Source organism: Nipponia nippon, unplaced genomic scaffold, assembly GCF_047370975.1.
Source record: "Nipponia nippon isolate SJK-2023a ecotype South Korea unplaced genomic scaffold, ASM4737097v1 scaffold_3, whole genome shotgun sequence".
In the NCBI taxonomy this organism is placed as follows: domain Eukaryota; kingdom Metazoa; phylum Chordata; class Aves; order Pelecaniformes; family Threskiornithidae; genus Nipponia; species Nipponia nippon.
In genome coordinates this window covers 112,243,884-112,271,737 of record NW_028262347.1, presented here as the reverse complement: position 1 = coordinate 112,271,737, position 27,854 = coordinate 112,243,884, and the positions used below count along the sequence as shown (strand labels likewise).

The window sequence follows — 27,854 nt, the reverse complement described above, 5'->3', positions numbered from 1 at the left end:
CGTGCTTGGCTTTTAATCTTCTCCTCCTCCTAAGCCTTCATTCTTGTGTTTAGGCTAAGTATGTTTTTCTCCTGCCCAAAAAGTGAGCTTCAAAACTCCACCTACCCAGCTAATTACCAAACTTCTTAAAAAGAAACCAAAAAACAAAAAACAAGCCTCTCTCCTTAAACCAACTAAAGCGTTCAACTGACAGCACTATCCCACGAGCTGCGCGTTGTACCCAACGGTGGTAGCAGGGACCGGGGCGGGGGGTGGGGGGGGGGAAAGACATACATGTGAGTTTTGAAGCAAGCCTACTGCAGCAGAAGGTCAATGTGGTAGGAAGGGAATGATTAACAACTGTAAGCTTATTTATTTTCAACGCTCTACCAGAGAGTAACACGCAATTTGATTCTCACCCTTAATTTGTACATTCTCACGGGAATTTGGCAAGGTTGCTCTGAAGAAGAAAGTTTGAAGAACTCTTGCAAAAGACACCATGCTATGCCAGATCAAGCAAGCTATCAGTTATTTACATTCATTTCAAAAGACACAAAGGAAGCCATTTATTTCCACCATATCTGCACTTTTAAAGAGAAACCAGTTAGGACAGAGCTGGTCCTAACACCAGGGCTTGTCAATACAGACCAGCCAGCATCGCTATTCTGGAGTAAACATTTAGGTATGATCAAACTGCCCTGAATTAATTCACAACTACAGAGACTATTCCAGGTCACGGTGATCTCGGGAGGGAATACACGTTAGGGAGTCATCCTAAACTTGTGCTACTGGGACGTCTCCTAGGGCAGGCAAGGGAGGTCCTCTGGCTACCAGGGAAAGCGACCTCTGGTCTGCACCTGCCAAGCCATCCAGGAGAATTTTTAAGAAGCCTATTTTAAGCACAAGTTTCAGGCACTGTAAGGAGGCACATTTGGCTTAGCCACACTTGCAGGATTAAAATGCGCACCTAATTCTCCCAGCTATTAAATAAAAGGACTCCTATGTTAGTACAGAGGAGTGCATTTCATCTCTGTCAGATGTGGGAAATAAAGCGACCAACATAATATACATTTCTTCAGACCAACATAATACACATTTCTTCAGACAGATTGCTACAAACAAAACTAGAAAAAACACAAGTCTCACTACAGGTTAAGAACCCTGTCATGCTAGCTGAAGTCTGAATAATGGGGCAGGGGGGGAGAATGAGAACCCTAAGCCTGCACATGTAGTGAAATCCACCTTAAGCAGCCAACAGTTAAGTGACATAATTGAGTTTCCCAGATCCGAGCTGGAAGCTTTCCCTCATCTCTCCTTCAACAGCTCCGAACCCAAGTAAGATTTCCACATCGCTACACAGAGGCGGAAAGAGCTAAAGCAAACCACTGCTGCACCAGTCAGTAGAAAGCAGGAGTACATTCACCTTCTATCCATGAAGATGAAATAAAGATCACGAAACCAATGGAGTGACCCTCCAAACCCCCAAAATTGAGTTAAGCGGGAAGAAAGAGATCAAATGCCACGCTGTCAAAGCTCAGCGTGTGGACAAAACAGCAGCTGAAATTGAAGTGGTAATTTAAACTTATTACCTAGAAAGACCATTCACCAATTTACAAAGTTCTTTTCAAGGTAACTTTTGCAGTTGATAAAAGGTGAATGCAAATACTCCCCGCTAGCCTAACCGTGGGGTCAGTGCAGCTGTAAAGAGCTCCTCTTTCAGCCAGATCATCTCCCAGGGGCCGAGCTGCTCGGCGGTACTTTGATCAGATCTCCCCGGGTACGACATGGCACTCCAATGGCCGTCAGTTTTCCAGCACGGGAGTCCACATATCCAATCTGTTTGAAATTTCACTTAACTATTTCTTTGAAAGCACTTTTCCTGCACAGGCCATATAGCATTATTATTTGGCATGCAGAGAGGAACAGATTTAAAAAGGAAAACCACAAAGTTTTTTTTCCTTTCTCATAAGCAAAAGCTTCTAACAGGAATTAAGATGTATTTGTCAGGTCAACACCTCCTACAATCCAGACAGGGCTGGAAAGCCTCCGTCCCGTTCTGATGTAACTAATACACACGCTACACCGGCGAGGCAGAAAGGGCCACGTCTTCGCTGAGCCTGTGGTCCTGGGGGCGGAGGGAAACCTAAGGAAAAAGACCCATAACTCTGAAGTGCAGCACCAACAGGTGCTTTTGAATGTATTTTAAGACCCTGAAACTATTTATGAGTTACAAGATCAAAGCGTCAATCAAAAGAACGGGAACACGAGCACAGAGGTCGGCCGGCTGAGCCTATGAATGGAGCTGAAACGCCTTGTTTATCTCAGCACGTGTGCGCGCACTAAGCCTGAAAGATATGGGTGACCTACCCGAGCAGCCCACCCGCTCCGCACTGTCAGGCCAGCTGAAAAAGCACAGAGAAGACACAGCCAAGTTAACGGGCGCGGATTCCCGTCAGCGGTTCTCGCTATAACGGACAGATGAGTGGAAAAAGCAAGAAAGAAAACAACCTTGCTTGGCACCATGCCCACACACACATCCCAGTGCAGTGGGGAAAAGAGGCCGAGGGCACATAGCAGCCGCGTCTCAGCTTTCTGGCCCAGGGAACGGGCAGATCCGGCAGATGCCTAAACACAGGCTGCTCTCCATCCCGAACGCGCCTTCCCAAACCCCTCCGCAAGCAGGAACCTGAGAGGACCTCTCTGCAGAGCTCCCTCGCCTCCCCGGCCAGCTCGCTGTAGGAAGGGAGATGCTCACCCCGCCAAGCGGCACCCCCACGCCCCCGCCACAGGCACGAGCCCACCTTTCTTGAACTCCTCCAGCATGGCGTCGAGCTTGGTGTCGTTGAAGACAAAGTGCAGCGGATGGTTGTAGAAGCGGGTGATGGTCTTGAGCGGCGTGCAGTCATCGGGGTCCACAAAAGCCAGGTCCTTAACGAAGAGCAGGTCCACGATGTTGGAGCGGTCACCCTCGAAAACGGGGATGCGGGTATAACCGCTCTCCATGATCTCGGACATAGTGTTGAAGTCAAGCACTGCCTCGGCAGCGATCATGAAGCAGTCTCGGAGGGGAGTCATCACGTCCTCCACCGTCTTCGTGCGCAGCTCCAGGGCTCCTTGGATAATGTTGAGCTCCTCCTTGACTAGATCGTTATAAGGGTCGGTGACCCGCAGCATCTCCAACAACTTCTCACGGTTATAGACCGTGCCGATCTCCTGGCCCAGGACACAGTCCAGCAACTTGCTGACGGGGTAGGAGGCCGGGAAGGTCATCATCATGAAAAACTTGGTGAGGAAGATGGTGTTGGCGCCCACGGCCAGGCCGTGCCGAGAGCAAATGGCCTGCGGCACGATCTCGCCGAAGATGACGATACCGATGGTGGAGACCACCACAGCCACCAGCCCGGAGCCGGCGATGTCGTCCAGCAGGATGGTAAGCGTGGTGTTGACTAGGACGTTGCCCAGCAGGAGGGAGCAGAGCAGGTAGTTGCCCTGGCGCCGCACGGGCTCGATGCGCTTGGCGTAGTTCTTCTCTTTGTCCGTGCCACAGTTCTGCACGATGCGCAGCTCCATGGGGTCCAGGGCCATGAGGCCCAGGTTGAGGCCACTGAACATGCCCGAGAGGCAGAGGAGGAGCGAGATGAAGATGACCTGCAGCCAGAAGGGCAGCAGGAACTTCTTCTCCTCGCCCACGATCATCTTGGTGTCCTCGCCGTCGTGGTAGATCCAGGTGGTCTCGCCCCAGGGCGGGGGCCCGGCCGGCCCCTCGGCGCCCGCCAGCCCTCCGGCGGCCCCGGGCCCCAGGGCGGCGGCGGCGGGGGCCGAGACGGAGGTGCAGAGGTAGTAGGACTTGCTCTTCTCCGTCTTGCGCAGGGGCTTGATCTCGATCTCGATGATGCCCGAGGTGCGGCGGTTGAGGACGATGTGCGGCAGGATGATGATGTCCGAGGTGCGGATGCCGCAGCGCTGCGGGGCGCCGCCGCCGCCGCCCGCCGCCCCGCCGCCGCCCCCGCCGCCGCCGCGCCCCGCCGCCCCCGCCGCCGCCCGCCCGCCCCGCCGCCGCTCGTGCTCCGTGAAGGCGATGCGCGACCAGGTCTCGTTGTTGATGTTCTGCCCGTAGACCCGCAGCTTCACCCGCGTCCGCTCGCTCACCCGCAGCGCGCCCCCCTCCATGAAGGAGACGTCGTCCGTGTCCTCCAGCCGCAGGCCGATGATCACCGTCTCCTCCGCCGCCGCCGCCGCCGCCGCCGAGGGGGGCACGACGGCGGCGGCGGGCGAGGCGGCGGCGGCGGCGGCCAGGGGCCGCCGGCCCAGGCAGCCGCCGAGGAGCAGCAGCAGCAGCAGCAGCAGCAGCACCCGCGCCCCCCGGCCGCCCCCCGCCATGTTCCCACCGGGCAGCGCGGCCATCTTTAGTCAGGGCTCGGCGCCGCCGCGGCCCCGCATCGCCGCGCGGCGCCTGCGGCGTGCCCCGGCTCCCCCGGCGGCGGCGGCGGCGGTGGGCGCGGAGCGGCGGCGGCGGGCGAGGCGGCGGGCACGGCTGCCCGCGGGACCCGACAGGCGGCGACTGCCGGGCCGGGCCGAGCCGAGCGCCGCCTCAAACCGCTGCCCTCCCCGCCCCTCCCCGCCCGCCCCGCGGGGGCGGGCCCGGCGCCGCGCACCGCCAATCGGCGCCCGCTACCCCGCCGACGGCGGCCCGGCCCCGCCCCGCCGCCCGCCACCGCCTCCCCAGCCCGGGGGGCGCGTGACTCCGGTGTGTACGCCAGGCGGGCGGGGGCGGGGCCGGCCGCGCGGCCGCGGCCAATGGCGGCGGGGCTCGGGGCCGGCGGGGCGGAGCCTCGGAGGGGCGCGACCAATGGGAGCGCGGTGCGGCCGGCGGGCCGGGGACGGCGCGTGCGGCGCTCGGCGGGGCGGGTCGCGAGCCCCCGCGCCGGGGGACGGGGCCGTCGGGACGGGACGGGACGGGACGGGACGGGACGGACAGGTCGGGACGGGACAGACGGGACAGCTCGCCCCGCCGCAGCTGCCGCTGCCCACGCCCCCGCCGCGCCGCGCCGCTCGCCCCCCGCAGCGGCCCCGGTGCGCCGCCCCGCTCACCGCCCCCCCCCCCGCGCCGCACCGGTCGGCGGTCCCGCAGCGCCCCCTGGCGGCCCCGCGCGGCGCAGCCCGGCCCGGCGGGGAGCGTCCCCGTCCCCTCCCGCCTGCGCCCTTCCGCCGGCAGCGGGCGGGGGCGCGCCCTGGGGCTGCCCCGGGCTCGGGGCCGCGTCCTCGGCACCGGGGCTGCCGGCGGCGGCGGCTCTGCCCGCACCGTCCGGCCGTGCCCGCTCCCCGCTCTGCCCGAGCCGCCATCGGTGCGGTGCAGTGCAGCGATTGAAGGTGCACCCCCCGCCCCGCCGGGCACCCTGCCCCGCGCCCCGGCGGTTCCTTGGCCTCGTCGTTCCTGCGAGCGAAATTAAATATTAAACATTAAATATTAAATATTAGACACGGACGAGCCGCGCTCCTCTCTCTCATCTCCACCTTTTGCTCAGCCGCCCGGGGCACCTCCGGCCTCACTGCATGAGGCAAAGCCCACGGCCGAGGCTTGGCGTGAGCGAGGCTGGGGCTTTGGGGCTCCCCCCGGGACGCTCAGAGCCCCCCCAGGCGCTTCGCTCCGCTCGGCTCCTCCTTACTGCGGCTTGCACCAAGGGCCAGTGGGCCCCAGTTCAGGAAAAACCCTGTAATTTAAGTTTGTGCTGATGTCCCACCGTCCCAAGAGCCGGGCTGTCTCCGAGGCCTCAGCTGCGCTGCCGCAATCCCAGCTGGGGCAATGAACACCCCACGGCCCAGCCATCGTCCCCCCGCTTTCCATCAGCAATGAATGTACAGCGCAGGACGCAGTTTAGCGTCCCAGCCAGAGATGAACAGCCGTGGGAGCATCCAGTATGGCTCGTGGTGGCTGAGGCCGTGTTTTGGGTTCGGGGTGACCCTTTCGAGGAGGTAAAACAGCCTCCCCTCCATTTAAGTGCTTGGAAAATGGAAGAGCAGAGGATTGCGCAGGACAATGCAATATGGCGGGGGAACAGAGCACAGTGCTCTGGGGCCATGGCCGCAAATTCTTCCTGGTCGGAAGCCTCATTCGGCTCGGCCTGGAGCAGTTCTGCAGGTGGGCTCCTCCAGGAAGGGGACAGACGCCCCCGAGCCACGGCGGCTCCCTGCTAGCCACCATCAGCAGGGGCTCAGGAATCGCCTCCCTTTCACCTCGGGGTGAATCAGAGCACCCCAACTTATGGATCGCCCTGCCCTCACAGCGTCCTCCCTGCCTGCAGAGGGAGGACACTGATGCTGAAGAGCTTCACGCTGGGAGAAGGGGATTTGGTCCATCTCTACAATCACCTAAACAGCCAGACCGGGGCATTGGACAGATTGTTTTGGGGTTCCTCACAAAGGGTGGGGATGCAGAACCTCCTCTCTGCATGGCTTGGGGGCTGAAAACCCCGAGGCCATGCATGCACAAGCAAAGCCAGACAGACCAGACACCCCCACATGCTGGTGAGGACCCCTACTCTAATGCTCAAAATCAAAATCAAGAACGAGGAAAAGTCCCCTCAGCTGCTTCTTTCCCAAAATGCTAAGAATTTGGGAAAAAAATAGTGCTATGCAAATGCAGTGGCATTTAGCTGTGGCCTTTTTCCGTATGCATGCGAAAGGGGGGCGCCTCTCTCCCCAGGCAAGCTGAAAGGCCGCAGCAGGGACTCATGCCTTTTTAATGAAGGGGTTTGCAGGTAGGACCCCCTGCCCCATCTGCTCTTCTGTTCGCGCTGGGAAGGCTCTCTTTGATAGCAGGAGCTAATTGCCACAAACCTCCCGGGATGGGCTGTTTGGAGACTTTGAGAAAGTCTTTGTAAGTGACAGCAGAAGAGGGCTATGTGGGGGGGGGGGGATGAAACAGCATCTGGGTTGTGTTTTTGGCAAGTCCTTCCCAAGGTCCCATCAGTGAGGTCCTTCCACACCATTTCAGAGCTCCTCACAGCCACCCCCAAGGCTGGTCTGCCAGGGACCCCTACCTGAAGCCAGCTAATACATGCCTGTTGACTCCTGGTAACACCAAGGATTATTTTCTTTTTAATCATGGTACATCCCTAACCCAACAGCTTACAAATTTTGGTACACCCAATAGGTCAGACTCACAGTCTCATCCAAAGCCAAAAGGACAGGCCGGCAAGGTGACTTTCCAGGAAACCGTATTTATGGGCATTATTTATATGTTTAATCTCTAAATTGTGAATTAGTCGCTCCCCTATTTTGCTAATGGCAGAGGGCAGGTTAAGCAGTCTGGGGCACTTAGGAAATCCTTCAAAATCTTGGAATTATTTTTACAATCCTCATTTTTTTTGTAATGGTCCAAATTTTGTCAGGAGTTAACACCAGAGGCCTGATGAGCGCTCCTTGTCCCAGTACAGCTCTTGCTGGGAGCCACATTTACCAGGGATTTGAAAGCTTCATCTATGAGTAGAAACCATCTCGTATCTCCCTCAAGACAGATGGTGAACTGCCTTTTCTAGCCATGTCACCCAAGGTGGGGTATTCTGCAGCTTCGTTTCCAACAGAGAACAAGAAGAGCTACTGAACGCCTCGGCCTTTCACGCCTGTTTCTGGAGTCCCTGTCTCTGTGTGTCAGTCGGGCGTTACCTGACTGCTCACACTTTTCATTCCAGATGTTCTGGAAATGCCTCCTTACCACCTGAACCCTCCTCAGCCACTGCTACTGCTACTCCAGAGCATCCTTGGCACTTGCCCATGATTCTTTTTGAACCCAAATAGTTTATTTTTTGCTCTTTATCTTCCCCCGTGCCACAGCAAGATGCTTTTTAAATGGCAGAGAGGGGAAATTTGGTCCCTCCTGGGAAATAATTGTTTGAAGAGGGGTGGAAACAGTCCCTCATTTCTAAGCTCAGCGGCTCACCCAAGGGCTCCGGAGCCACTGATGTTCAGCAGCCCCCAGCCTTTCCCAAATAGCCTCTGCGGGCCGGGGCACGCAGGATTCGGATGGGGGCGGCAGGAGCGCAGCCCGTTGCCTCCCACTGCAGCCTCGAAGACCTCGCTCCTCGTGCCTCACTCTCTGTGGGATGCAGCTGGCCAGGTTTCTGCTTTTCCAGAGTCACTGCTTTTCCCTGCAAAACTCTGCAGGTGCAAGGCTTGCAGGGGACTCGGAGCTTTCCCGCTAGATGGAGTCCGGGGGAAAATATAAACCTCAGCAGCAATGCACAAGGGAAGGGACAGAAATCCCTGTCTCCTGGAACGGGCTGTGGGGCTGCAAGAGAGACAAGGCATGGGGAGCTGCGCTTGGGGCAGCCCCCATCCTGAATGCAAATAACGGGGACATCCCTCTGCACCCCATGTGCCACGCTGAGCTCTTCATGGAAAAGCAGGCCTGGCTGAGCCCTGAGAGGTGACCAGTCCTTCTTGCCCACCGCCCCGGGGAGATACTTGTTTGCAGCCACCTTATCGAGCTGCTCAGCCCGCTGCTGGGAGCTTGCATGGAATTTGCCTGTTGGATGCTCGCGGCTCCCTGCATGTGGAGGGTCAGCATGGGGAGATCGAAAGAAGGAAAAAAAGCAACTGGGCTGCTTATTGCTGTGTCTTTTGCTTCTCAGAGGCATTTGCATCTGGGCTGCGGGCTCCCAGAGACCTCAAATTGGAGCCGGGTTCATGCACAGGGGTGCATGCCACAGGGTCAGGCCCTGCGTGGCGCTGGGTCCTGCTTTCACACCCTGCTCTGCCAAGCTGCCATCTGCAAACATCTCCATCTCCTCCGTGAGCTCAACACCAGCACACAGCTGCTGCCAAATCCACGCCAGACCTGCCGTCCCACGAGCAGGGACCCACAACCCCTTTCCTGCAGAGGCCATTCCTGCTTATGTGTCCAAGCCATGTGGCCACTGCCAGCCCCATAGTGAGGGGACCCACAGGACGGCTGCCCATCCCCGTCCTCACCACAACCGGGCACAACCTGCCCCACCAGCCCCAACAGGGAAGCACAGCACCCCATGGGCCCCATCCATCAGCACGCAGACTTCGAGCTCAGCCATTTATTTGCTCTCCGGTGGAAGCCGCACGCTGCTGGGGCCACATCCTCCTGCCCTACTGGCATCCACTGGCACAGGGGCATCGCTTGCTGCTCAGCAACACCCCGTAGGACCACAGGTGCCACCGGGACAGCAGGCAGGACCTGGGGCCGTCAGCAGCTCCAGCAGCTGGAAGGGATCGCAGATCTTCTCCTGGAGGGCAGAGAACAACCCGGGGCAGGATCAGGCCAGAGGGAAGCAAGAGGCACCCTGGGAAAGCAGCATTTCCCCCTGCCAGCGGGGCAGCCCCAGCAGACCCTCCATAGCTAATGTGGGGGCAACCCCTGGGTCACTCCAGCTGCTTTTCCCTGCTGTGAGGAGGACGCCAAGAGCTTCTTTGGGATATCAGCTCTGCTTTTATCTGAGAAATGCCTCCTGCTTGGACAGGGACCCAAGAATATCTCCCCCTCCCCAAGTACAAGGCTGTGTTTCAGGGACATGCAGCTGCAGGGCATTATCTCCCTCATGTACCAATGATTCCCACTTCCCAGCCTCTCCTGGCCCATCTGCAGGCTGGAAGGACCACCAAGGGGAGGAGGGGAGAGGCTTCTAGCAGATAGAAGTGCTTTGTGCTGTGGGGTCAGGGCTGGCAGCCAGGGCCAAGCTCACATCAGCAGCTGGGAGGTGCTGGAAGAGCGATGGGGAGGAAGGAGCCATGGGGATGGGCCGTTACCTTCCTGGGGCAGTCTCTCCCCAGCCATCTCCTGGAGGAAGGATGTCTCCCCTTGGGAGACATCAAGCAGGTCCAGCCACCAGCCTCAGCAGCCCCCATGGACATATTGGGGGGTCAAGGGGCTCTCATGCCTGGTGGTCAGGGCAGACCTCCCCCTTTGGAAGGCTCCAACCTGCGCTGGGGTACATTTGCCCAAACTCAGGCACCACCCTTGGTGCCCCATGGGCTCCTGCCTGGCCCAGAAGGACTCAGGTCTCTCGGTGTCATTTCATAGCCCCTCTGATACCCCAGGGCAACTCTGATGGCACAGGACACCCATGTCCCCGTCCCTGAACCCAGCTGTGGAGCTGCCTGCTACCAACCTTCACCCCCTTGCGACAGCAACCCTGTGGTGCGGCAGCGTTGGCCCCGACAGCTCGGATCAGGAACTCCTCCGCAAACCTGGAGCTCCGCAAGATTGCGGCCATCTCGGCATCCACATCCACCACCTCTCCTTCCTGGGGACAGAGGGACGGTCAGAGGGCTGGGGTCTGGGATGCATGGCCCAGGGGACCCCAGCCACCCAGACAGATGATGGGTGGGGGGCAAAAGTAGGGGCACAGGCTGACCCAAAACCTTGAGAAAGGCCCACAACAACCAAGCAGCTGGCTCCAAACCCACTTGTGAAGCCACCATGGGTGTCCTGCTCCCAGCTCCACCCCAATACAATGCATGAGCCTGGCTCCCTTTCCCATCCCTGTTTGCAGCTCCCCTGGTTCATACAGCCCCTCTGCTCCCACCCACCACCACCTCTACCAAAACTTACCCCCAAAATCACAGAGGACGCGGCTGAGCAGCGCTGCTTCATCGGCTCTGCCCCATCCCCAGCCCTACAGACCAGGACTGCTTGGCACCCTGGGGAGCCCCACCCCGCACCTTGAAGGTGAAGTTGGCATCAAACACCAGCTCTCGCTCGTGCCCCATGATCCCGCCATTGTAGATGACCTGTCCTGGCCCGGCCCGGCTGCTACCTGGCACCTTGAACAGACGGAAAGTCGCAGAGACGAAGCGGCAGTTGCCTGCAAGGGAGAGGTTGGCAGGTTGGGTACCGAGCGCCCGGGCTGGGAACCAGCAGAGCCTGGTATCACAGCACAGCTCCCCACGGCTGCCCAGAGTCAATGGTCCCTGGTCGGACCCTCACCGATGATGCTTTCCAGCTCCTTGTCACCAATGCTGATAGGGCTGGCAGTGACCAGGCACGGGGGACTGAACCCCACCTCCTCGGCGATGCTGTACAGGTCTCTCCAGTACAGGGCTCCCGCCAAGCACTCCCCTGGCATGAGACCACGGACATGGGTGATGGAGGCAAAGGTACGGTCCCCCATCCCATGCCACCCCCATCCTGGAGCCCTACGCACCCCACAGCACCCTGTGCTTCCGGACGGCCTCGCTCAGGCGCTGGCTGGCGTAGACATCACTGAAGTACATCTCTCCCCCGGGCTGGAAGGCAGCAAGGAGTGAAGGGAGACCCCGAGAAGCAATGGGACAAAAGGGGCAGGAAGAACTGGGGCACCCCCCAACGCTACCCTGCTCGGGACCCTCTGCAGAGATGCCCTCCCCTGGCCCCATCCCGCATCCCCACCTTGCTGGATCCCATTTGCTGCATCCCATTGGCACCCCAACAGCAGGGCCACCCCAGCCTCGCTCTGCTCCCACTGCAGGCGCCGGCCCTGGCCTTACCTTCAGCACACGGTAGGCCTCCCGCAGCACGGCCCTCTTGTCAGGGGCAAGGTTGATCACGCAGTTGGAGCTGGGGAGGAGGAGACTGAGGATCATTTGCACCCTCTCACACACTCAGCACCACCGGCTGCTGCACATTCACCAGCTGCTGCACGTCCCACCGCTTCAGGCAGGATTTGGAGATGCCGATTTGACCATGAAAAGGGCAGTTTCTATATTCCCGGGCTCTAGCCCAGACTCTGCCTTGGGATTTTCCCTTTCCTAACATGTGCTCCTGAAGTGAGCAACCCAGTGGGATGCAGACCTGAACCCAAGCCCGCAGCCCCTGGTGGCAGCAGGACCGGGGGTGGCAGTGCCCTGCGTGGTACCTACATGACAATATCATAGCTCTCGTTGGCCAGCCCGGCATCACCCAACTTCTCCATGTAACCCTGAAGGAACTCCACATTCGGCTTTTGGTATCCAAACTTGTCCATGTGGTAGGCAATGTGCTTCTTCGCCACCTCGACCTGGGAGGCGGAAGGGAACGATGGTGGGGGGATGCTGGGGGAATGAGGGGAAGTCCTGGCTCCGCACCATACCTGGCCCTCGGTCATGTCTATCCCAGTGACATGGCCCTGCTCCCCAACCAGCTGGCTCAGCAGGTAGCAGTCTCTGCCGCTGCCGCTGCCCAGGTCCAGGATCCGGCACGACGCCAGGCACTCAGGGATCACCAGACCGCAGCCGTAGTACCTGGGGGGATGCCAAGCTGAGCCGGGCGGAGGTGCCCCCATGGCACGGGGGTCCAGGGGGCTGCAGCCCACAGGGAGGCAGCAGGAGAGGGGAGACCCTGAGGTTTACCTGGCCACCACCTCCTCGTGGACATGCTCCAGAGCATCTCTCACCGCCTTGGGAAGGGGCCTGGCCGAGGTGACACAAGCATTGGTTTTCAGGTCCTCTGACTTCTGCAACTCTTTGCCATAGTAATCCTGAGATGGGAAGGACAGAGGCCACCAAACTACGGCACGCTGTGCCTCAGGAGCTCCCCACATGCCAGTCTGCACTCAGTTTGTACATGCCCACCGTGTCCTCCGGCACTGGTCCTCTCATCTGCACCCAGCTAAAGATTAGGCTAACATCAAGCATCCCTTTGCCCCCGTCCTCCCCAGCTGCCCTTGCTTGCACGCACAGGCGTGTTTGCACAGTAGGGGATTTAATTCCCGTTTGCAGGAACTTTGCAGGCTGCAGCTGCTGCTTCCCTGGCCAAGAGGGGCGCGGGGAACAAGGGCAGGGAAATGCAGGGCTGCTTCCTTGCAGGAAATGGCAGCAAAGCAGCCGACTGCATTGAGCATTTTTATCTGGGCCCTGAAATGAACTTTGTCCTCTGACTGCGGCAGGCACCCCGGTGCGGCCTGGGCTCAGGCACCGCTGCCCAGCTGCCCCATCCCCCCGCCGTGCCCCTCACCTGCACCTCCCGGTGGATCTGCTCTGCACAGGGGGCTGCCATCACAACGGAAACGTGGGGCCAGGACGTGACGCCACAGCAATAGGCACTGCGCCAGGCCCTCCCGACCCCCCTTCCTTCCCTGAATATGGGGGGTTGCCTCCCCCCGCTTCACAGAGCACCCTTGGCCCCAGGGGTGCCCCCCAACACCCCGCAGCAGAGGCCCCGGGCTACCCTACTGCCCGCAGCTGCAGCGCTTGGCCAGAGTCTGCCCTGCCCGGGCCACGCTCCGCCCCGGCACCCTGCGCCGCCCCGCACCCTGCGCCGCCCCGGCACCCTGCGCCGCCCCGCACCCTGCGCCGCCCCGCACCCTGCGCCGCCCAGGCCTGGCTTCCACCCGACACCAGTTCCCGCCTGGCCCAGACCCTGCGCAGCCAGCCACGCAGCCTCCCCAGGCACGGCCCATGCCAGCACCCACGGCTTCTGCCTGCGCCCCCAGCCCCTGCCCATAGACACCCCCGAAGACCCACTCTGCTGCCTCCTGCTCCCCAATAGCTCTGCGCCTCCATGGTGCAGCCCCGGCCCTGCTCACCCCAAACGCAGGGAGACCCGAGTTTAGTGCTCTGGGGCTGCTCCGGCCCCTGCAGAGGACAGGACCCGGTGGAGGGGACGAGCCACCTGCAGCAAGGACATGCTGCGTCTGCAAAGGAGCCCCCAGAGCTGAAGCGTGATGGGAGATACTGGGGGGCAGAGACCCACCATCCCAAACAGGCTCCCCCAGCACAGACTCTGCTGCAGTTTGGTAGCGGTTAGGGCAGCTTTTATTCCCAGCAAGTAAGTCGCATCTCCTCCAGCAGCTCAGGAAAAACCCTCGTTCCCCAAGCGCAGCTTCAAGGCCGGGGATTGGAACCCCCCTGGGCCAATGATGGCACCTTCATGGGGATGCAGGAGATGGGGTGCCACCAGGTGAAGCCCAAACAGGCAGTGGCACCGGAGGGGATGGTGAAATCCAGCCCAGAAGGCTCTGCCAAACCTCTGCAGCACTTTGCTGCACAGCTCCAATAGGAACGTGGCAGGCCGACGCCTGCCCTCAGCCTGCCTTGTCATATCAGCTGATGAAAAGCACACTCGGGCGAACAAGTGCTTCCCGTGTGCTCCAAGTGCTCCAGATAAGTGACTTATCAAAAACAAGACACAATATTTATAGCCTGGGCCCAGTCTCGCTCTCTGGGAAGGGCGCAGGAGCCCAGTCACCAGCCCTCCAACACAGAGCGGTGCAGAACTGAGCACACCGGCTCGTGATGGTCTCCTGCCTGCGTCCCGGCCGGGCCTTTGGATACCTTCCCAATCAGATACGAACACACACCACAGCCAAGGCTGCTTCAAGAGCTGGAGCAGCAGCCCAGGAAGAGGAATGCAGTCGAAGGCTGAAGGCAGTGCAGATGGGCTGGCAAGGGGATGGTGTTCCAAACTCTGGCAGAGTGGAAAATAAGATAACCTCCGAGCATAATGCTGGCTAAACCGTGTCCAGCTGGACCAGTGACAGAGGCAAGCGCCCAGATTCCCGCTTTCAGAAATTCTGGCCTGGGACTGGCACCTCGGTCCGCGCTGAAGCACCTCTCTCACCCACCCAGGCACTTACAGCTCCCACCGATAACATGCCCTAAATAAATTGCACTCTGTGCCACCTGTTTCTAAATACAGACCAGTATCAAACTGCAGGCACCTGTATTTAAAACCCACATCTCTATTTTATGCATTTCTTGCGGGGCTGGGAAGCGAGTAGACACAACTTTGTATGAAACCCCTGGCTCTATGACTGCTGGCCCCAGGCAGGCACGACCAACACCCTTCCGTCATTTCACAGGAGACAGCTCCTAACTGAGCAGAGGTTAGAGACGGGAAGGAAAGTCATTGTGTGGCCACGAAAGACATGACTTCGGCCAGCAGGAGTATCACCTGCCATGTGCTGGGCTGGCAAACCATCTCAAGCACACGGCCAGTGATCATTAGCTGAATGACACAGGTGCCTGCAGCGCTTGTGTGGGCTGAGCACCTCACGCTACACGGGAAGTAAGCGGACAGAGGAATTGTTATGGGGAGTAAAGTTTTGGCTAAGCTTGTTTCAGTTAGGTGCAGGCGAGCAGGCAAGCGTTCTGGAGCAGAGACACGGATGGGGGCACGTGAGAGGGGCCCGCGTGCTCAGAAACACAAACTCTGCACATATTCCAGCTGACATCCAGCACCATCCAGACATAGATCTGAATCCTGGGGTCCGGAGGGCAAAGGATGCTTGGTTGCCCTCAGGACCAGTCGAGATGTCCTCGTGCCTTCGGCTACGCTTCATTTCAGCAAGTGACTCAGCTGGTCCTGTAGGTTTGACGACTGCTCAACGCTGGGGACCAAGCAAGAAGCGGTTCACAGTGAGATCTGCTCCCCAGACTGCGCTGTGCTGCCTGCACCCACGGGACCAGAACAGCTCTAGCACTGACACTACAGAAAAGATAAACCCTGGGGTTCCCCAACCCACCTCCATGTCCCCACAAGGCAAACCTCATTTTGTGCACCCATAAGCAGACAGCTCTGCTCTACTCCACCCTCATCTGCTATCACAAATGACCTCATGGGCTCTATCACCTTAATGAAACAAATGGAAGTTTTGGTATAAATCATCCCTTCACCCAAATTCTCATATCTTCACAGTACTGAAACACTATCCTGCTGGGCCAGCATCTGCTTCAAAGGCAGCTGCAAAAACCTTTTAGCTGTTTCCCGCCCCCTACTCCATCACTTTTCCCTTCCCACCAGGTCCTCCTGGCATGCCTTCAGCTGGGTACTCACTTCTTCTGAATTGCTTCCTGCCTGGATGAAAAAGGAGAGAAAAAGAGCATTAGAAAAACAAAATCTCAGCAACAAGGTTCATGTTATGTTGAAGAAAAGGGATTGATCAAGGGCTCAGGAGGCCAAAACCCTGGTGTGTTTCCAGATTACATCCTGAGAGGACAGCAGTGGCACTAGCTTCTCCCCCTTGGCCCTAGATGTGTCACACTCTCACAGGAGATGTGGTGCATGGCAAACAGGAGGTAAAAATCTCAGCTCCCACCCCAAAACAGCCTGTGCCATACCAGTGGAGCTAGAGAGGGCTGAAAGATCCTAGCTCCAGGGTCTGCCCATCTTTGAGGAGCCAGGCAAGAGGGATTGGCCTGAGTGGGCTCCATGCAAAGTCTTTAAGAAGAAGGGAAAGGGATCAAGGGATCCACTCAGCTCCCCACAGAGAACGTGGTGTCCCCTACTTACTGGTACTGTAGATGAGTGGTTATTATGGCCATTTTCCTTAAACTCTGTGGAGAACAAGACAAAGAATGAATGTCTGATGGGAGCAGCTCAGCAGAATCACAGGGCAAGCTGTCCCAATGCCCTGGAGAGTTCCTCCAGCACGGCCATCACTGTAGCACTGTGCTGCCTCCGAAACACCCCCACTGGTATCTGTCAGTGCTGGCACGCTCCCCTCTTCTTTGCTGGCAAGAGGCACAGACACTAAATGCTTTGTTTCAAGCTACGATCCCTCGTGCTTTCTGGTCGAGATGGCACAGCTTACGGGCTGGCTTGCGCTGCAGGACACTGGAAGGCCAGCAGCACACATGGGTTTGCAGAAGCAGGAGATTACTCTGGCCACCAGCCCTGCTGCCTGAACTCATGTCACTCATTTCAGGGCTCCAGTAACATGTCTGCACCCCCATTCTTATAACCCTCCATTCCTCCTGCCCACTAGAAACACTATTGCTCTAGCAGAGAAACGCAGCTTACATCTTCTGAGTGCAGGATGGCATCTTCTTGCATCACCATGTTTCTAGCAGCTTGACCCAGGAGCTAAAAGACAAATGCGCAGACCAGACCGAGAGGCAGCAGCTCAGCGTCTGCCGGGACGCCCGTGAGGGCTGCTCAGCGGTCCTGCACCCAGGGCCGACAGCCCGGGGGCCCGGCTGACGCAGCGCCAGGCTTGCAGGGTGCATGGCGGTGCCGTGCCCACCCCGCAGAGCCTGAGGCATCGCTCCGGTCTGTCACTCCGGTGGGATGCCGTGGGGTAAAGGCAGCCGTCCCCGTCCCTAGCCCCAGGGATGTCCCCCCCCGGACTACAGCCCCCAGCATGCCCCGCGCCCGCCACCGACCACAGCCCCCAGCATGCCCCGCGCCGGCCGGCCGCTCCCGGTGCCCCCGCTCAGCCGCCGGCGGGGCCCGGTCGGGCCGCAGCTCCCCGGCCACGCCGCCCCGCCTGGACGACTGCCCCGACAAGCACTGCCCTGAGGGGGCGGCCGGGCCGGGCCAGATCGCCCGCTGTCCCCGGCTCCTCCCCGCAGGCCTGGCGGCCGCGCTGCATGCCGGGCCCTGTAGTCGGCCGTCCGGCGGCGCCCGCCGCTCACCTCGGCGCTGCGGGAGCCCTTCAGCACCTGCTTGGTGAGGGCGATCACGTCGGTGCCGCAGCTCGTCACCTTCTCGGTCAGGAGCCCCTTCACCGAGTGGCCGAAGCGCGCCTGGGCGTCCGCCGCGCCCCCCGCCGCCATCTTACCCTGCCCGCGCCCCGCCTCGCCCCGCCGGGCGCCGCTACGGCGAGCGCCGAGGGCCAGAAGAGTCGGGAAGGCGCAGGGCGGGCGGGGGTCCGTCCGCGGAGCGGCCGCCTCTGCCTGGGGCCGGCCCCCTCGGGGCCCTTGTCCCGCCGTGGCCTCCCCCAGGACGCCTCAGGCTCGGGCATCACCCCGGGCACGGACACCCCGAGGCTGCCCAGCACTGACCGGTGCTGCCCGGGGCTGACCAGTGCTGACCACCACGACCCAGGGCTGACCAGGGCTTCTCAGCGCTGACCAGTGCTTGCCCAGTACTGCCCAGTGCTTTCCGGGGCTGCCCAGTGCTCACCAGTGCTGACCAGTGCTTGCCCAGTGCTCACCAGGGCTGACCAGTGCTCACCAGGGCTGACCAGTGCTTGCCCAGTGCTCACCAGGGCTGACCAGTGCTACCCGGGACTGACCAGCGCTCACCAGTGATCACCAGCGCTTGCCCAGTGCTGCCTGGGGCTGCCCAGTGCTGACCAGGGCTGACCAGGGCTTCTCAGCACTGATGAGTGTTTGCCCAGTGCTGCCCAGTGCTGCCCAGGGCTGCCCAGTGCTCACCAGTGCTGACCAGTGCTTGCCCAGCACTGACCAGGGCTTCTCAGCACTCCCCAGTGCTTGCCCAGTGCTGCCCAGTGCCCCCAGCCCTGTGCTGCCTATCCCCGCCTGGGCATGTTGAGGGTCTCCTGGGCTGGGGACGGACCCCAGTGCCCCACCAGTCCCCAGCTGCGCTCATGGCACTCAGAGGAGACCCTGAAGTCTCAGCCATCCCTGCACCACTCACCCACTGCAGGGTCTCGGAGACAGAGCCCCAAGGACAGATCCGGCCCTGGGCATCCCCTGGCCCGCAGCCCACTGGATGCAGCTCCCCCACGGCCACTCAGTGTGGCCATGGTCCCGCTGCCCTTGCCCCTTGCTGGGTGCCCAGCTGCAGAGCTGGCCATGGGCCCAGCGCCCAGTTCCCCCCCTCCCCGTCCCCTGATAAGGAGGCAAGCCTCCTTGGGGTCAAGGCGATGACCCCGCAGCTGGTATAAAGGCTCCCTGCGCTGCTGCAGCCCCGCAGCCAGCCCCGCCATGCCGCTGCTGGCCACCCTGCTGCTGGCCCTGGCCCTGCTCTGCGCCTGGGGGCTGGTGTGCCGGCGAGCTGCCACGGGGACAGGGACAGGGATGGGTTCAGGGCGCCCACGGAGCCTGCCGTCCCTGCCGCTGGTGGGGAGCCTGCTGCAGCTGGCCGGGCACCCCCAGCTCCACCTGCGGCTCTGGCGCCTGCAGGGCCGCTACGGCAGCCTCTACGCCCTCTGGATGGGCTCCCACTACGTGGTGGTGGTCAACAGCTACCGGCACGCCAGGGAGGTGCTGCTGAAGAAGGGGAAGGCTTTTGCTGGACGGCCTCGCACCGTAAGTCAGCAGCAGGTTTTGGGGAACCCCCTCCTGCTGCAGCGTGGGGTGAGGCAGGGGATGCTCCGAAGAAAGGCGCTGGCACCTGACAGGGTCCGTCTCCTCTCCGCATCCTGCCCGCAGCAAGGCAATGGCAGGGGCAGCCCCTCTCTGCCCTGTTGCTCAGGGCAAATGCTGCACATCCTCCGTCCCAAGGGTGCTCGTTCTTCCTCGGGGCTGGCTGCATCTTGGGGCTTGGGGATGTGGGGTCAGGTACCACCAGGCTCCCTGCACCCCCTAGGTTTCCTGGGCACTCCAGCCCCTAACCGTGGCATCTGTCCCCAAACCTCTTCATCAGTCCTCGGAGTGGGGAAAAGCAAAGATCATGGCCCTGGCTTTGCCTGCCAGTGCTAACCACCAGCCCCCCAGATCATCCCTGGGCTGAGACGACCATCCACCCCCCCAGCATCTTCCCTCTCCAACACATGGCCCCCACGGGGCTGCCCTGCAGCGGGGTGACCCTGGGGCTGCCTGTCCCACAGGTGACCACGGACCTGCTGTCCCGGGGGGGCAAGGACATCGCCTTCGCCAGCTACGGCCCCCTCTGGAAGTTCCAGCGCAAGCTGGTGCACGCTGCCCTCTCCATGTTCGGGGAAGGCTCACTCGCCCTCGAGAGGATCAGTAAGTGCCCCCCAGTGACCCCCGGGCTCCCTCCCAGCTCTGTCTCCCTCTCGCGCTTGATCTGGGCTGGACTTTTCATTCCTCCATCCCCTGATCCCCTGGGAACCAAAAGGAGACTCATTGGTTCAGCCCAAACCCCCCAGCATCCCCCCCGTTTGCCTAGCGGCAGCTCGGTCCCTCTCTCTCCATCCCCAGTACTTCACCAACACCTCTCCCCGTGCATTTTCCACCCCGAGCTTTGGCTCCCCTTGCTCACAGCTGGGGAAACTGAGGCATGGAGCCAGCTCCTGGCCCCCCAGGCTCCCCACTCCACCCAGGAGGAGCATCAAGCCGTACCCAGAGACTTCCCTGCGCGTCTCCATTCTCTCTGCTCCTCCCCAGCATCCAGCATCGTCCCTTCTGCCTATCCCAGCCCCTCGGGGCTCAGCCCTGGCTGGGGGGTGCTCTCTGCAGGCTGCACACCCCAAAGGAGTGGGGGACCCCTCCTTCCAGCCGCCAGCTGCCCCCTCCACCCCCTTGGCTTCACCATCACCCCCTCGCCTGCCTCTCCCCTCCACCCCAGTCTGCCGGGAGGCTGCATCCCTGTGTGAGACGCTCAGCGCTGCGCAGGATACGGCCCTGGACATGGCCCCCGAGCTCACACGGGCCGTCACCAACGTGGTCTGCTCCCTCTGCTTCAACTCCTCGTACCGGCGTGGGGACCCCGAGTTCGAGGCCATGCTGGAGTACAGCCAGGGTATTGTGGACACTGTGGCCAAGGAGAGTTTGGTGGACATCTTCCCGTGGCTCCAGGTGAGCAGGGACACAGGGACTGCCTGTTCCTCTCACCTCGGACGAGGGGAAGGAGCTGGGATGTATCCTGCAGGAGGGGGCTACCTGAGCCCCCCAGGGTTAGGAGGGTCCCTGTCCCCATGTCCCACAAGAGCCAGTACCCCGGTGGGCACAGAGCGACCGCCTGGGGGCCTGCAGAGGCTGGGCTGAGCTGGAGACCCTCGCTGTAATGGGGCTTTTCTCCCCCAGATCTTCCCCAACAAGGACCTGGCCCTGCTGAAGAGATGTCTCAAGGTCCGGGACCAGCTGCTCCAGCAGAAGTTCACTGAACACAAGGTGCCAACAGGGCCAGGACAGGGAGATGCTCGGGAGCTGCGGGGTGCAGGAGCTGGGGTGGAGGGGACTGTGCCCAGGACAGCCTGGCTCACGTGTGTCCCCCGGCAGGAAGCCTTCTGCGGGGATGCCGTGAGGGACCTCATGGATGCCCTCCTGCAAGTGAGGCTCAGTGCCGAGAAGAGCAGCCCCCCGACGCCAGGGCTGGAGCTGACCGATGACCACCTCCTCATGACAGTGGGGGACATCTTCGGGGCCGGCGTGGAGACCACCACGACTGTGCTCAAATGGGCTGTGCTCTACCTGCTCCACTACCCTGAGGTAGGGTCTGTGCCCCACGGCGGGGGGGGCCTGGGCTCCCTCCGGCACCACGGACATCGTGGCGGGGCTTTGGGGAAGGCAGGTGCCAAGAGAGACATCAGGCTTTGCGAATAAGCAGGATCAGGCTGTGGGCATTTTACTTCTGCCCTGCACAACCTGCCAGGACATGCTGGTGATGCTGGGTGCACCCCGCTGCCACGGGAAGCCCCCGCACGCAGGGCACCACTCTTCCCAGGCTCCCACCCCAGCCCTTGCTCCCCTCCCAGGTCCAGAGGAAGATCCAGGAGGAGATGGACCAGAAAATCGGCCTGGCGCGTCACCCCCACCTTAGCGACCGCCCGCTGCTGCCCTACCTGGAGGCCACCATCAGCGAAGTGCTGCGCATCCGTCCCGTGTCCCCCCTGCTCATCCCACACGTGTCCCTTGCCGACACCAGGTGAGACCCCCCCGGGGTGCAGCCAGGACACAGGCAGAGACCGCGGTAGGAGGCAGCGACCGTCTCACTCTGCGTTCGCCTTGCAGCATCGGGGAATACTCCATCCCCAAGGGTGCCAGGGTCGTCATCAACCTCTGGTCCGTGCACCACGACGAGGAGGAGTGGGACAAGCCCGAGGAGTTCAACCCTGGTGGGTTGGGTGCTCCCTGCCCTCCCCGGGGGGCAGGGGATGGTGGGGTGGGCGCAGCAAGAGAGGCTGAGCCTGGGGGAGGCTTGGTGGTGGGCGGTCAGGTCTTGCTCCCCCTCCAGCTGGGGCGTTTGCACCGACTCTGCTCTTGCAGAGGGTCACAGACGTGATGAACTCAGGCAGGTCTCAGGCAGAAGGGACCGATCCCTGCTGATGCCAACGGTGCCCTGTCCCCTTGCAGGCCGCTTCCTGGATGAACAGGGCCAGCACATCCACTCTCCCTCGCCCAGCTACCTGCCCTTCGGGGCCGGGATCCGCGTCTGCCTGGGCGAGGTCCTGGCCAAGATGGAGCTCTTCCTCTTCCTGGCCTGGGTGCTGCAGAGGTTCACGCTCGAGTGCCCCCAGGACCAGCCCCTGCCCTCGCTGGAGGGCAAGTTTGGTGTCGTGCTGCAGGTGCAGAAGTTTCGGGTGAAGGCCAGGCTGCGGGACGCCTGGCGAGCAGCCTCCTGATGGGGACGAGCCCTGGATCGCGGGCAGTGGTGGGGTGGGATGGGACCATAGAGGCTATGCCCTGCCTGCCCCACGAGTTGTCCGGATAAAGCTGTTCCCAACACAGCATGGCTCCGGCTATTTTTTGGGCAAGCGATGGAGGGCAGGGGGAGGTGGGAGGGTGCCCGAGATGAATGGTGGCCCCACAACTTTGTGCGAGCACTGGGCTGAGCTGGGAGGCCACGGCCCTTCTGCAGGGCTGCTAACACGAACAGCCCCTTCGCCCCCCCCAGGGATGTGGGGTGGGGGGCCCATCCAGAGGCAACCGTGAGCCACAGAGACCAGCCACGTGGGGCGAGAAGGGCCCACCCCAGCCAGGTAAGGGGGGACAAGTGACCAGTGGGCAGTTTGGGGGTTAGGGATGCCCAGGCTGTGCCCAGCAGCTGTGACCCCGGGTGGGTGACCCTGGCTGGCCCCTGCCTCAGTTTCCCCACTGGGGAAGAACAAACACGATGTGGGCTGGGAGCTGAGCCCACCGTGGGGCAGGGAGAGCTCCCCCAGCCCTGCCTTCCCCTGCCCCGTCCCAGGACGGCCTGCCCCCGCCGGTGGGACACCCGCCCGCTCCTTGCAGGGGAAAAGAAGGAAACAGCTTGGGGGTTCCTGCAGTTTTAGCGCCCACCCGGCTTGCTCTCCCACGCTACGCAGGCGCACGCACTGCCGCCAGCACGTAAAGGCGTATGCACGCGGGTGCCTGCACACGCGTGTGCTTACAAGCGTGTGCATGCACACAAAAGCCCAGGGATGCATTGCTGCCTGCTGACACATGCATACATGTGCATGCACATATGTGCTTGTATGCAAACATGCATACATGTACATGTGCACACATGCAGCCCCTTCCCGACAGGACACGAGCCCTCGTAGGGCTGCAGGGCTGTCCGTGCCCGTCCCGTGTGCCAGCCGCCGTGGGGAGGTGCAGGCAGCCCCGGCCCTGGCCGAAAGCAGGGGCTCCCATTGCTCAGGGACACAGAGGAGCACCCAGAGGCACCCGGATCCCACGGGCCGAGCTCAGCTGCGGCCCCCCAGGCCCAGCGCGCGGGCATCACGGAGCCGGGGCTGCTGACATTCGTTGTGCAGCGACGTGGCATCTCCCGCCTGCACGGCGTCCCGAGCACCGATACTCACTGTCCGGCTGGATTATGGCCATCGCTTCGAGCAGCATAACCCTCCCGTAAGGCAAGGGGCCGTGTTTGCTTTTGCTGGAAACCACCGTGTCACGGAGGGCAGCATGCAATTAGGTTTCTGGTTCTCTATTACTTGACCTCTTAATATTTAACTAAATAGCAACACAACCATGGCTCAGGGCACCTGGAGGGAAAGCAGCCGAGCGGAGGGGAAAGCCCCGTGCAGCGCAACAGCCCCAGCCCTGCACGCCCCCATGTTTTCCCCCTTTTCTATTTCCCCCTGCCCCCTCTCTTGCTGGCAGGCAGGAAAACTGGCATAAAACCTCCCCACCACTAAACTTTCTACTCCATGTCTCAAAGCGTACATTTTCTTTCGAACCGCCAGCACTTCGCTGTCACCCAGCCTCCTCACCGCTCAGCATTTGATGCCAAATGGGTCCCATCAGCCTGCAGCACAGCACGGGGACGACACAGGCAACGCATTTGCAGCCCGGCACAGCACCGGGAGCATCTTCCCTCCTCCCAGTCCATGCTCATGGGGGCTCGGGGTGGTAGGGAGGAGCCGGAGGAAGAACTGGGGTGCACACGCCTGCCCCGGGGGCAATCCTCGGGGTGATTTGTGCAGCTGACCCACCAGGAGCGGGGCAGAGGGGAGCGCAGCAGGAGCCCTGCCCCACAGCTGGTGCGTGGAGTCTCTGGTGGCTTGTAAGGGCTGAGCCCCACGCTCCTTCCCACTCTCTTGCCTGTTTCCATTGCACCAGGGGTGCCGCTGGGTTTCCGAACCCTCCACCTCTGCCAGCACAGGCTGAAGCTGGGTGGGTGAAAGGAGACTGGGATCAGAGCAGGTTTGGGGAAAACGTGGCTAAACACGATACACCTTCATGCCTGCCTGGTCCATCCCCTGCCCCAGATCCTGTCCCCGGCAGCACGTGCCGGCAGGGAGGCTCCTCTCCAGTCTCCTGCAGTCACCAGTAACCACAGCATCCCGATGCCTCCAGAAGCATCAGCCCGAGGCCTCCAGCACCTCTGCTCCCCTTTTCCAAGGCACCGTGTTTGCTCTCAGTAAGGGAAGGGATTTTCTCCTTGCCAGAGTGAGCACGGGGCCGGCACCTTGCGCACATGTTGCCATTGCCAAGGCACTCACAGCAAGGTGTGTGCGCTCACAGCAAGCGCTCAAGGCCAGCGCGTACCTTGAGGCAGAAATGGGGACTTTGGGACTGGGGACATTTCTAAACCAGAGAACGCCTCCAGCCACAGATCCTTGCACAAAGCTCGTGCTCCAGCTTGGTTTCTCCGTTTGCCAGGGCCAGCACGTGCTGTCCCTGGGCCTGGAGACCAGCCACATGCCCCAAACCCCATCATGCCAAGCCCATCCCCACCGTGGGGCATCTTGCCCCCTGCCCCAGCCCGCCTCCTCCCAACCGGCCGACCGAGAGAAGATGCCGCCGCAGGGGGTTCAGTACCCAGCACCAGCTGCCCGGCACCTTGTGAAGTGGTAAACAGCTGCCGGCATGGCTGCTCCCCGCTCTGGGAACAGGCAGAGACGCTGCTGAATCATCGGGCTGGTATTTATGTCCTCACAGCTGCTTCAGGGCTGTGCCGCTGCACCCAAACCCCTGACCCCACCAGCTTCACCTGGGCTGCTGGCAGAGGGGCAGCGCCGGATCGGGCCCGCGGCGGCCCCCTCCCTCCTCCTGCCCCCCTGAGCCCCCTACAGAAGTCGGGGTCCGCAAGACACGTAAATCCACCACCCTGGACAAGCCCTTTGGCTTCGTTCAGACCTGGCACTGGGCAGCCCGGCGACCCAAAAACAGGGGGGATGAGGCGGCCATGCCCACAGGAGAGCTGGGGGGGACCTTAGCATCTGCCACGAGCTTTCGGCCAGCCAAGTGCAGGCAGCCGCTGGGAATGCCGAGGCTTTTGCTGCCGAAATAATCCTGCGGCTGTAACAGCTTGGGCCTCCTTGGGTCCTTGCCCTCCCTCTGGGGCTGCTCGGCGTCTTGGCACGGGGGGAACCAGGACAGGAGAGAGCAGCACCGAAGGGCTCGAAGGGCAGCTCGGGGGGGTCGGGAACCAGCAGCTCTGTCTCCCTGTGGCCGAGGGGGTCTGCAAGAAAGGAATCAGTGATGGTGGAAAGGGTGAAGCTTTTTCATTCACAGTTGTTCCCACACCGTACCTCGGGTACCCCATGAAGCAGAGGCAGAGCTCACTGAGACTGGACCCAAGGGCACCGGGCAAAGCAAGCCCAAGCCTTTCCATCGCACCAACTCATTTTGGGGGGGGGGCACAGCCACCCTCACAGTGCTCGGCTGACCCAGGAGCTCAGCTCAGGAGCCCTCCGAGTTCGAGGGGCTCCGCTTTGCACCAGGCACCGGCTGGCCCTGGGTTGTGCCGGAGAGCTGCGGCTGGCGCAGGAGGAGCGGGCGATGCTCAAAATACCTGCGGGCTCTGCGGCGGGCACAGTGCCAGGCGATCTGAGTAAGCACAAATCTCAGGACACAGCTGTTCGCCGGCCGAAAACAAATCAAGAAACATCCCGGCAGCCTGTGACTGCCCCCGGCACAGAGACTGCAGCGTTTGCACCACCGCTGCGACGCCCAGTGCGGGCACCAGTCCCATCTGATAAAAACAGATCTGTGCTGCAAGGGAAGGGGGGAAACCAGCTCTGACGAAGAAAGGCAACTCATCCCGGCGTTCCAGGCTGTGGGGCTTGCCTCCAGACAGGGGGCTGCCGGACTGCCCCCCCTCCCAGCCCAGTCCAGGCTTTTCCTGTATAAACACAAGAAGAAAAAAAAAAAAATAAGGGGGAGAAAAACCTCCCCGGGATGTGTTGCACAGGGAGGGTGAGTGAGGGCCAGGAGGCAGCAGGCTTCAGGGAGAGGCAAGGGGAGTTTATTCACCGGAGCGGGACTGTGCCCCGGCTCCCTGCCAAGCTCACTGGGAGCGGGTCACGGCAGGACGAGGCCAGCTGGGGCGTGCGGAGGAGAAGAGGAGATCTGGCTGTGGGAGCCCGGGCTGCGCGGGGCAGGAAGCGAGCACGGCCCAGGCTCTCACCGCCGACGCACGGCCCAAGCGGCACGGGGCACCCGGGGAGCCCAAAGCTCCCATTGCCCAGCGGCGCAGCCTCGTGCTGTCAGCGAAGCCTGCTGATTCTGCTTCTGTCCTGGAGGCTTGCTCGGGTTCCCTGCCCCAGGAAGTTTTCAATGACTACGTGTAACGCAGAAGCTTAACCGCGCCTCAGCTTTCCTAAGCCTCGAGTTGGGCAGGTACGAGCTCTGAGAGCAGGCTGCCAACAAGCAGCAAGACATGCAATTCCCTCCTCCTCCATCTTCAGCCAACACCCATCCACTGGGTTGTACAACCACGCGATGATATGCTGCAGGAAAATTGCATGGGTGTTCCCAGAGCAGGAGTTTACATTGGAGCCGAAGATTCCCTCGGGAACACCGAGGCGACGCTGCAGTACCCATCGGTCCCAGGAACCCCTGTTGTGCCCGGGGGACCCTCTCGCCGAGCCACCGCACGGTGCCCTGCAGCGCCTGTCCCCAGGCGACACAGGCCAAGCTTGCCAGGACGCCCGCCAGGTCCTTGCCCTCGGAGCCGAAAACACGCCCCATGAGCAGCACTGCGCTGCCACGGACTCCAGCAAAAATAGACTCCAATATTACTGGCATCAACACTTAAAGCACGCTGTAAAGAAAAACACCAAGCAGTGGATTAACACCAATTTGCTCTCAATCGTGCTGCACTGTTTGCAACTCAGTTTTGAAACGACGTATTCACGACTCCCATATCATACTTGCCCCTTATAGCTGGAAATGGGTGTTTTTTGGTGCTCCGGTGTTACAGATGCACACCTGCCTGTGTCCTCACGTCTCCAGCATTTTACACCAAAGCGTGCATTTGGAGCAGAGCTCTGTTAGGGCTGTGCAGGCTTACTACAAAGGGATACACATGAGGATCAAGCACCTTTCTAAAGCTCTGAAGCTGGAGCTTTGGGAGTCCTCTGCCTGCCCGTGTTTTTCCCCCTGAAGAGGCACCAGGCGGGATGTCTCCGAGGAGCTCAGCTGGCCAGTGCCCTGCCCTGCACCACTCCTCCTCCCTGCACCAGCTGCCCCTGGTCCAGGTCTAAAAGCCTCAAGTACTGAGAGCCACACTGATAGTCCTGCTCCTCCTCAGGCACACGTGAGCTTCAGAGACACGGTTTGTGCCCTGTTTGTTTCTTTATGGTCTTTAAAAGCCTGAAAAACCTCCAGGAGTCAAAAAACAGGCACACCACTGCTTCTTCTTGACTTTTTAAGATTAGAAACATCAGCTCGGCTTACTGGTACTCACCTCTATGTCCAGAGAAGAAGTGGGGGGTTCCCCCAGCCTTGGTGGGATGGCAGGAAAGCAAACATGGAGATTTTTGTCTTATATCAACAGAAATGTTAGCAGAGGGTCTCCCACTGGCACCGGGCCATCCCCAGGATTTACAGCAGTAAAACCCCACCCCATGTCCTTTAAGTTCCTCTGTGGCACGAGGAACAAACCCAGATGCCAATACATACAGAATTCCTAGGGGTGGCACTGGGAA

The 27,854-nt window shown here is 60.9% G+C and overlaps 4 protein-coding genes across 9 annotated transcripts in view; 1 reads left to right on the top strand and 3 right to left on the bottom strand.

Moving 5' to 3' along the window:
• The window catches only part of CNNM2 (cyclin and CBS domain divalent metal cation transport mediator 2), a 130,213-nt gene extending 125,708 nt beyond the window's left edge, over window positions 1-4,505 (bottom strand). For 2 of the 3 annotated variants that reach the window (XR_015706462.1, XM_009476016.2), the window contains exon 1: window positions 2,781-4,505. Coding sequence is in view for 2 of the 3 variants with exons in the window: in XM_009476016.2 (XP_009474291.2) it covers window positions 2,781-4,383 (1,603 nt within the window). In the remaining variant the exon portion in view is untranslated. The remainder of the gene's footprint in view (window positions 1-2,780) is intronic. The other variant, XM_087765509.1, reaches the window with a different exon arrangement.
• A 4,524-nt stretch (window positions 4,506-9,029) lies between these two features.
• Window positions 9,030-13,384, bottom strand: AS3MT (arsenite methyltransferase). 3 transcript variants are annotated; one of them, XM_087766409.1, is made up of 10 exons: window positions 12,917-13,379; window positions 12,313-12,440; window positions 12,054-12,204; window positions 11,845-11,981; window positions 11,473-11,557; window positions 11,151-11,232; window positions 10,934-11,065; window positions 10,669-10,811; window positions 10,116-10,250; window positions 9,030-9,233 (listed from the first exon to the last, which is right to left on the bottom strand). In XM_087766409.1, exons 1-10 carry the CDS (start codon window positions 12,956-12,958, stop codon window positions 9,135-9,137), a joined length of 1,134 nt encoding a protein of 377 aa, XP_087622535.1. In that variant the 5' UTR covers window positions 12,959-13,379; the 3' UTR covers window positions 9,030-9,134. The 3 variants fall into 3 exon arrangements, with proteins under 3 accessions (XP_087622535.1, XP_009474290.1, XP_087622537.1); XM_009476015.2 differs by having other exon boundaries at window positions 11,473-11,542; window positions 12,917-13,374; XM_087766411.1 differs by lacking the exon at window positions 9,030-9,233 and having other exon boundaries at window positions 10,125-10,250; window positions 10,559-10,811; window positions 12,917-13,384.
• Window positions 13,385-13,693: 309 nt separating this feature from the next.
• Window positions 13,694-18,408, bottom strand: BORCS7 (BLOC-1 related complex subunit 7). Of its 2 annotated transcripts, XM_087766412.1 has the most exons (5): window positions 17,317-17,715; window positions 16,703-16,765; window positions 16,193-16,236; window positions 15,737-15,757; window positions 13,694-15,290 (listed from the first exon to the last, which is right to left on the bottom strand). In XM_087766412.1, exons 1-5 carry the CDS (start codon window positions 17,455-17,457, stop codon window positions 15,239-15,241), a joined length of 321 nt encoding a protein of 106 aa, XP_087622538.1. In that variant the 5' UTR covers window positions 17,458-17,715; the 3' UTR covers window positions 13,694-15,238. The 2 variants fall into 2 exon arrangements, with proteins under 2 accessions (XP_087622538.1, XP_087622539.1); XM_087766413.1 differs by lacking the exon at window positions 16,703-16,765 and having other exon boundaries at window positions 17,317-18,408.
• A 126-nt stretch (window positions 18,409-18,534) lies between these two features.
• Window positions 18,535-22,220, top strand: CYP17A1 (cytochrome P450 family 17 subfamily A member 1). The gene is made up of 8 exons (XM_009476014.2): window positions 18,535-18,897; window positions 19,419-19,557; window positions 20,120-20,349; window positions 20,578-20,664; window positions 20,773-20,982; window positions 21,249-21,418; window positions 21,505-21,608; window positions 21,847-22,220. Exons 1-8 carry the CDS (start codon window positions 18,574-18,576, stop codon window positions 22,113-22,115), a joined length of 1,533 nt encoding a protein of 510 aa, XP_009474289.2. The 5' UTR covers window positions 18,535-18,573; the 3' UTR covers window positions 22,116-22,220.
• Window positions 22,221-27,854: the final 5,634 nt, after the last annotated feature.

Bases quoted from the DNA above. Each gene is read 5' to 3' on its own strand.
- AS3MT (XM_087766409.1), bottom strand. From the start codon at position 12,958: ATGGCAGCCCCCTGTGCAGAGCAGATCCACCGGGAGGTGCAG. The intron at 11,233-11,472 runs GTAAGGCCAGGG...GCTGCCTTCCAG, and splicing joins AGGCCTACCGTGTGCTGAAG to CCCGGGGGAGAGATGTACTT. The intron at 10,251-10,668 runs GTGCGGGGTGGG...CTCTGTCCCCAG, and splicing joins ATGCCAACTTCACCTTCAAG to GAAGGAGAGGTGGTGGATGT.
- BORCS7 (XM_087766412.1), bottom strand. From the start codon at position 17,457: ATGGCGGCGGGGGGCGCGGCGGACGCCCAGGCGCGCTTCGGCCACTCG. The intron at 16,766-17,316 runs GTGAGCGGCGGG...TTTGTCTTTTAG, and splicing joins AGGGCTCCCGCAGCGCCGAG to CTCCTGGGTCAAGCTGCTAG. The intron at 15,758-16,192 runs GTAAGTAGGGGA...TTTTTCATCCAG, and splicing joins ACCACTCATCTACAGTACCA to GCAGGAAGCAATTCAGAAGA.
- CYP17A1 (XM_009476014.2), top strand. From the start codon at position 18,574: ATGCCGCTGCTGGCCACCCTGCTGCTGGCCCTGGCCCTGCTCTGCGCC. The intron at 18,898-19,418 runs GTAAGTCAGCAG...CCTGTCCCACAG, and splicing joins TTGCTGGACGGCCTCGCACC to GTGACCACGGACCTGCTGTC. The intron at 19,558-20,119 runs GTAAGTGCCCCC...CCTCCACCCCAG, and splicing joins ACTCGCCCTCGAGAGGATCA to TCTGCCGGGAGGCTGCATCC.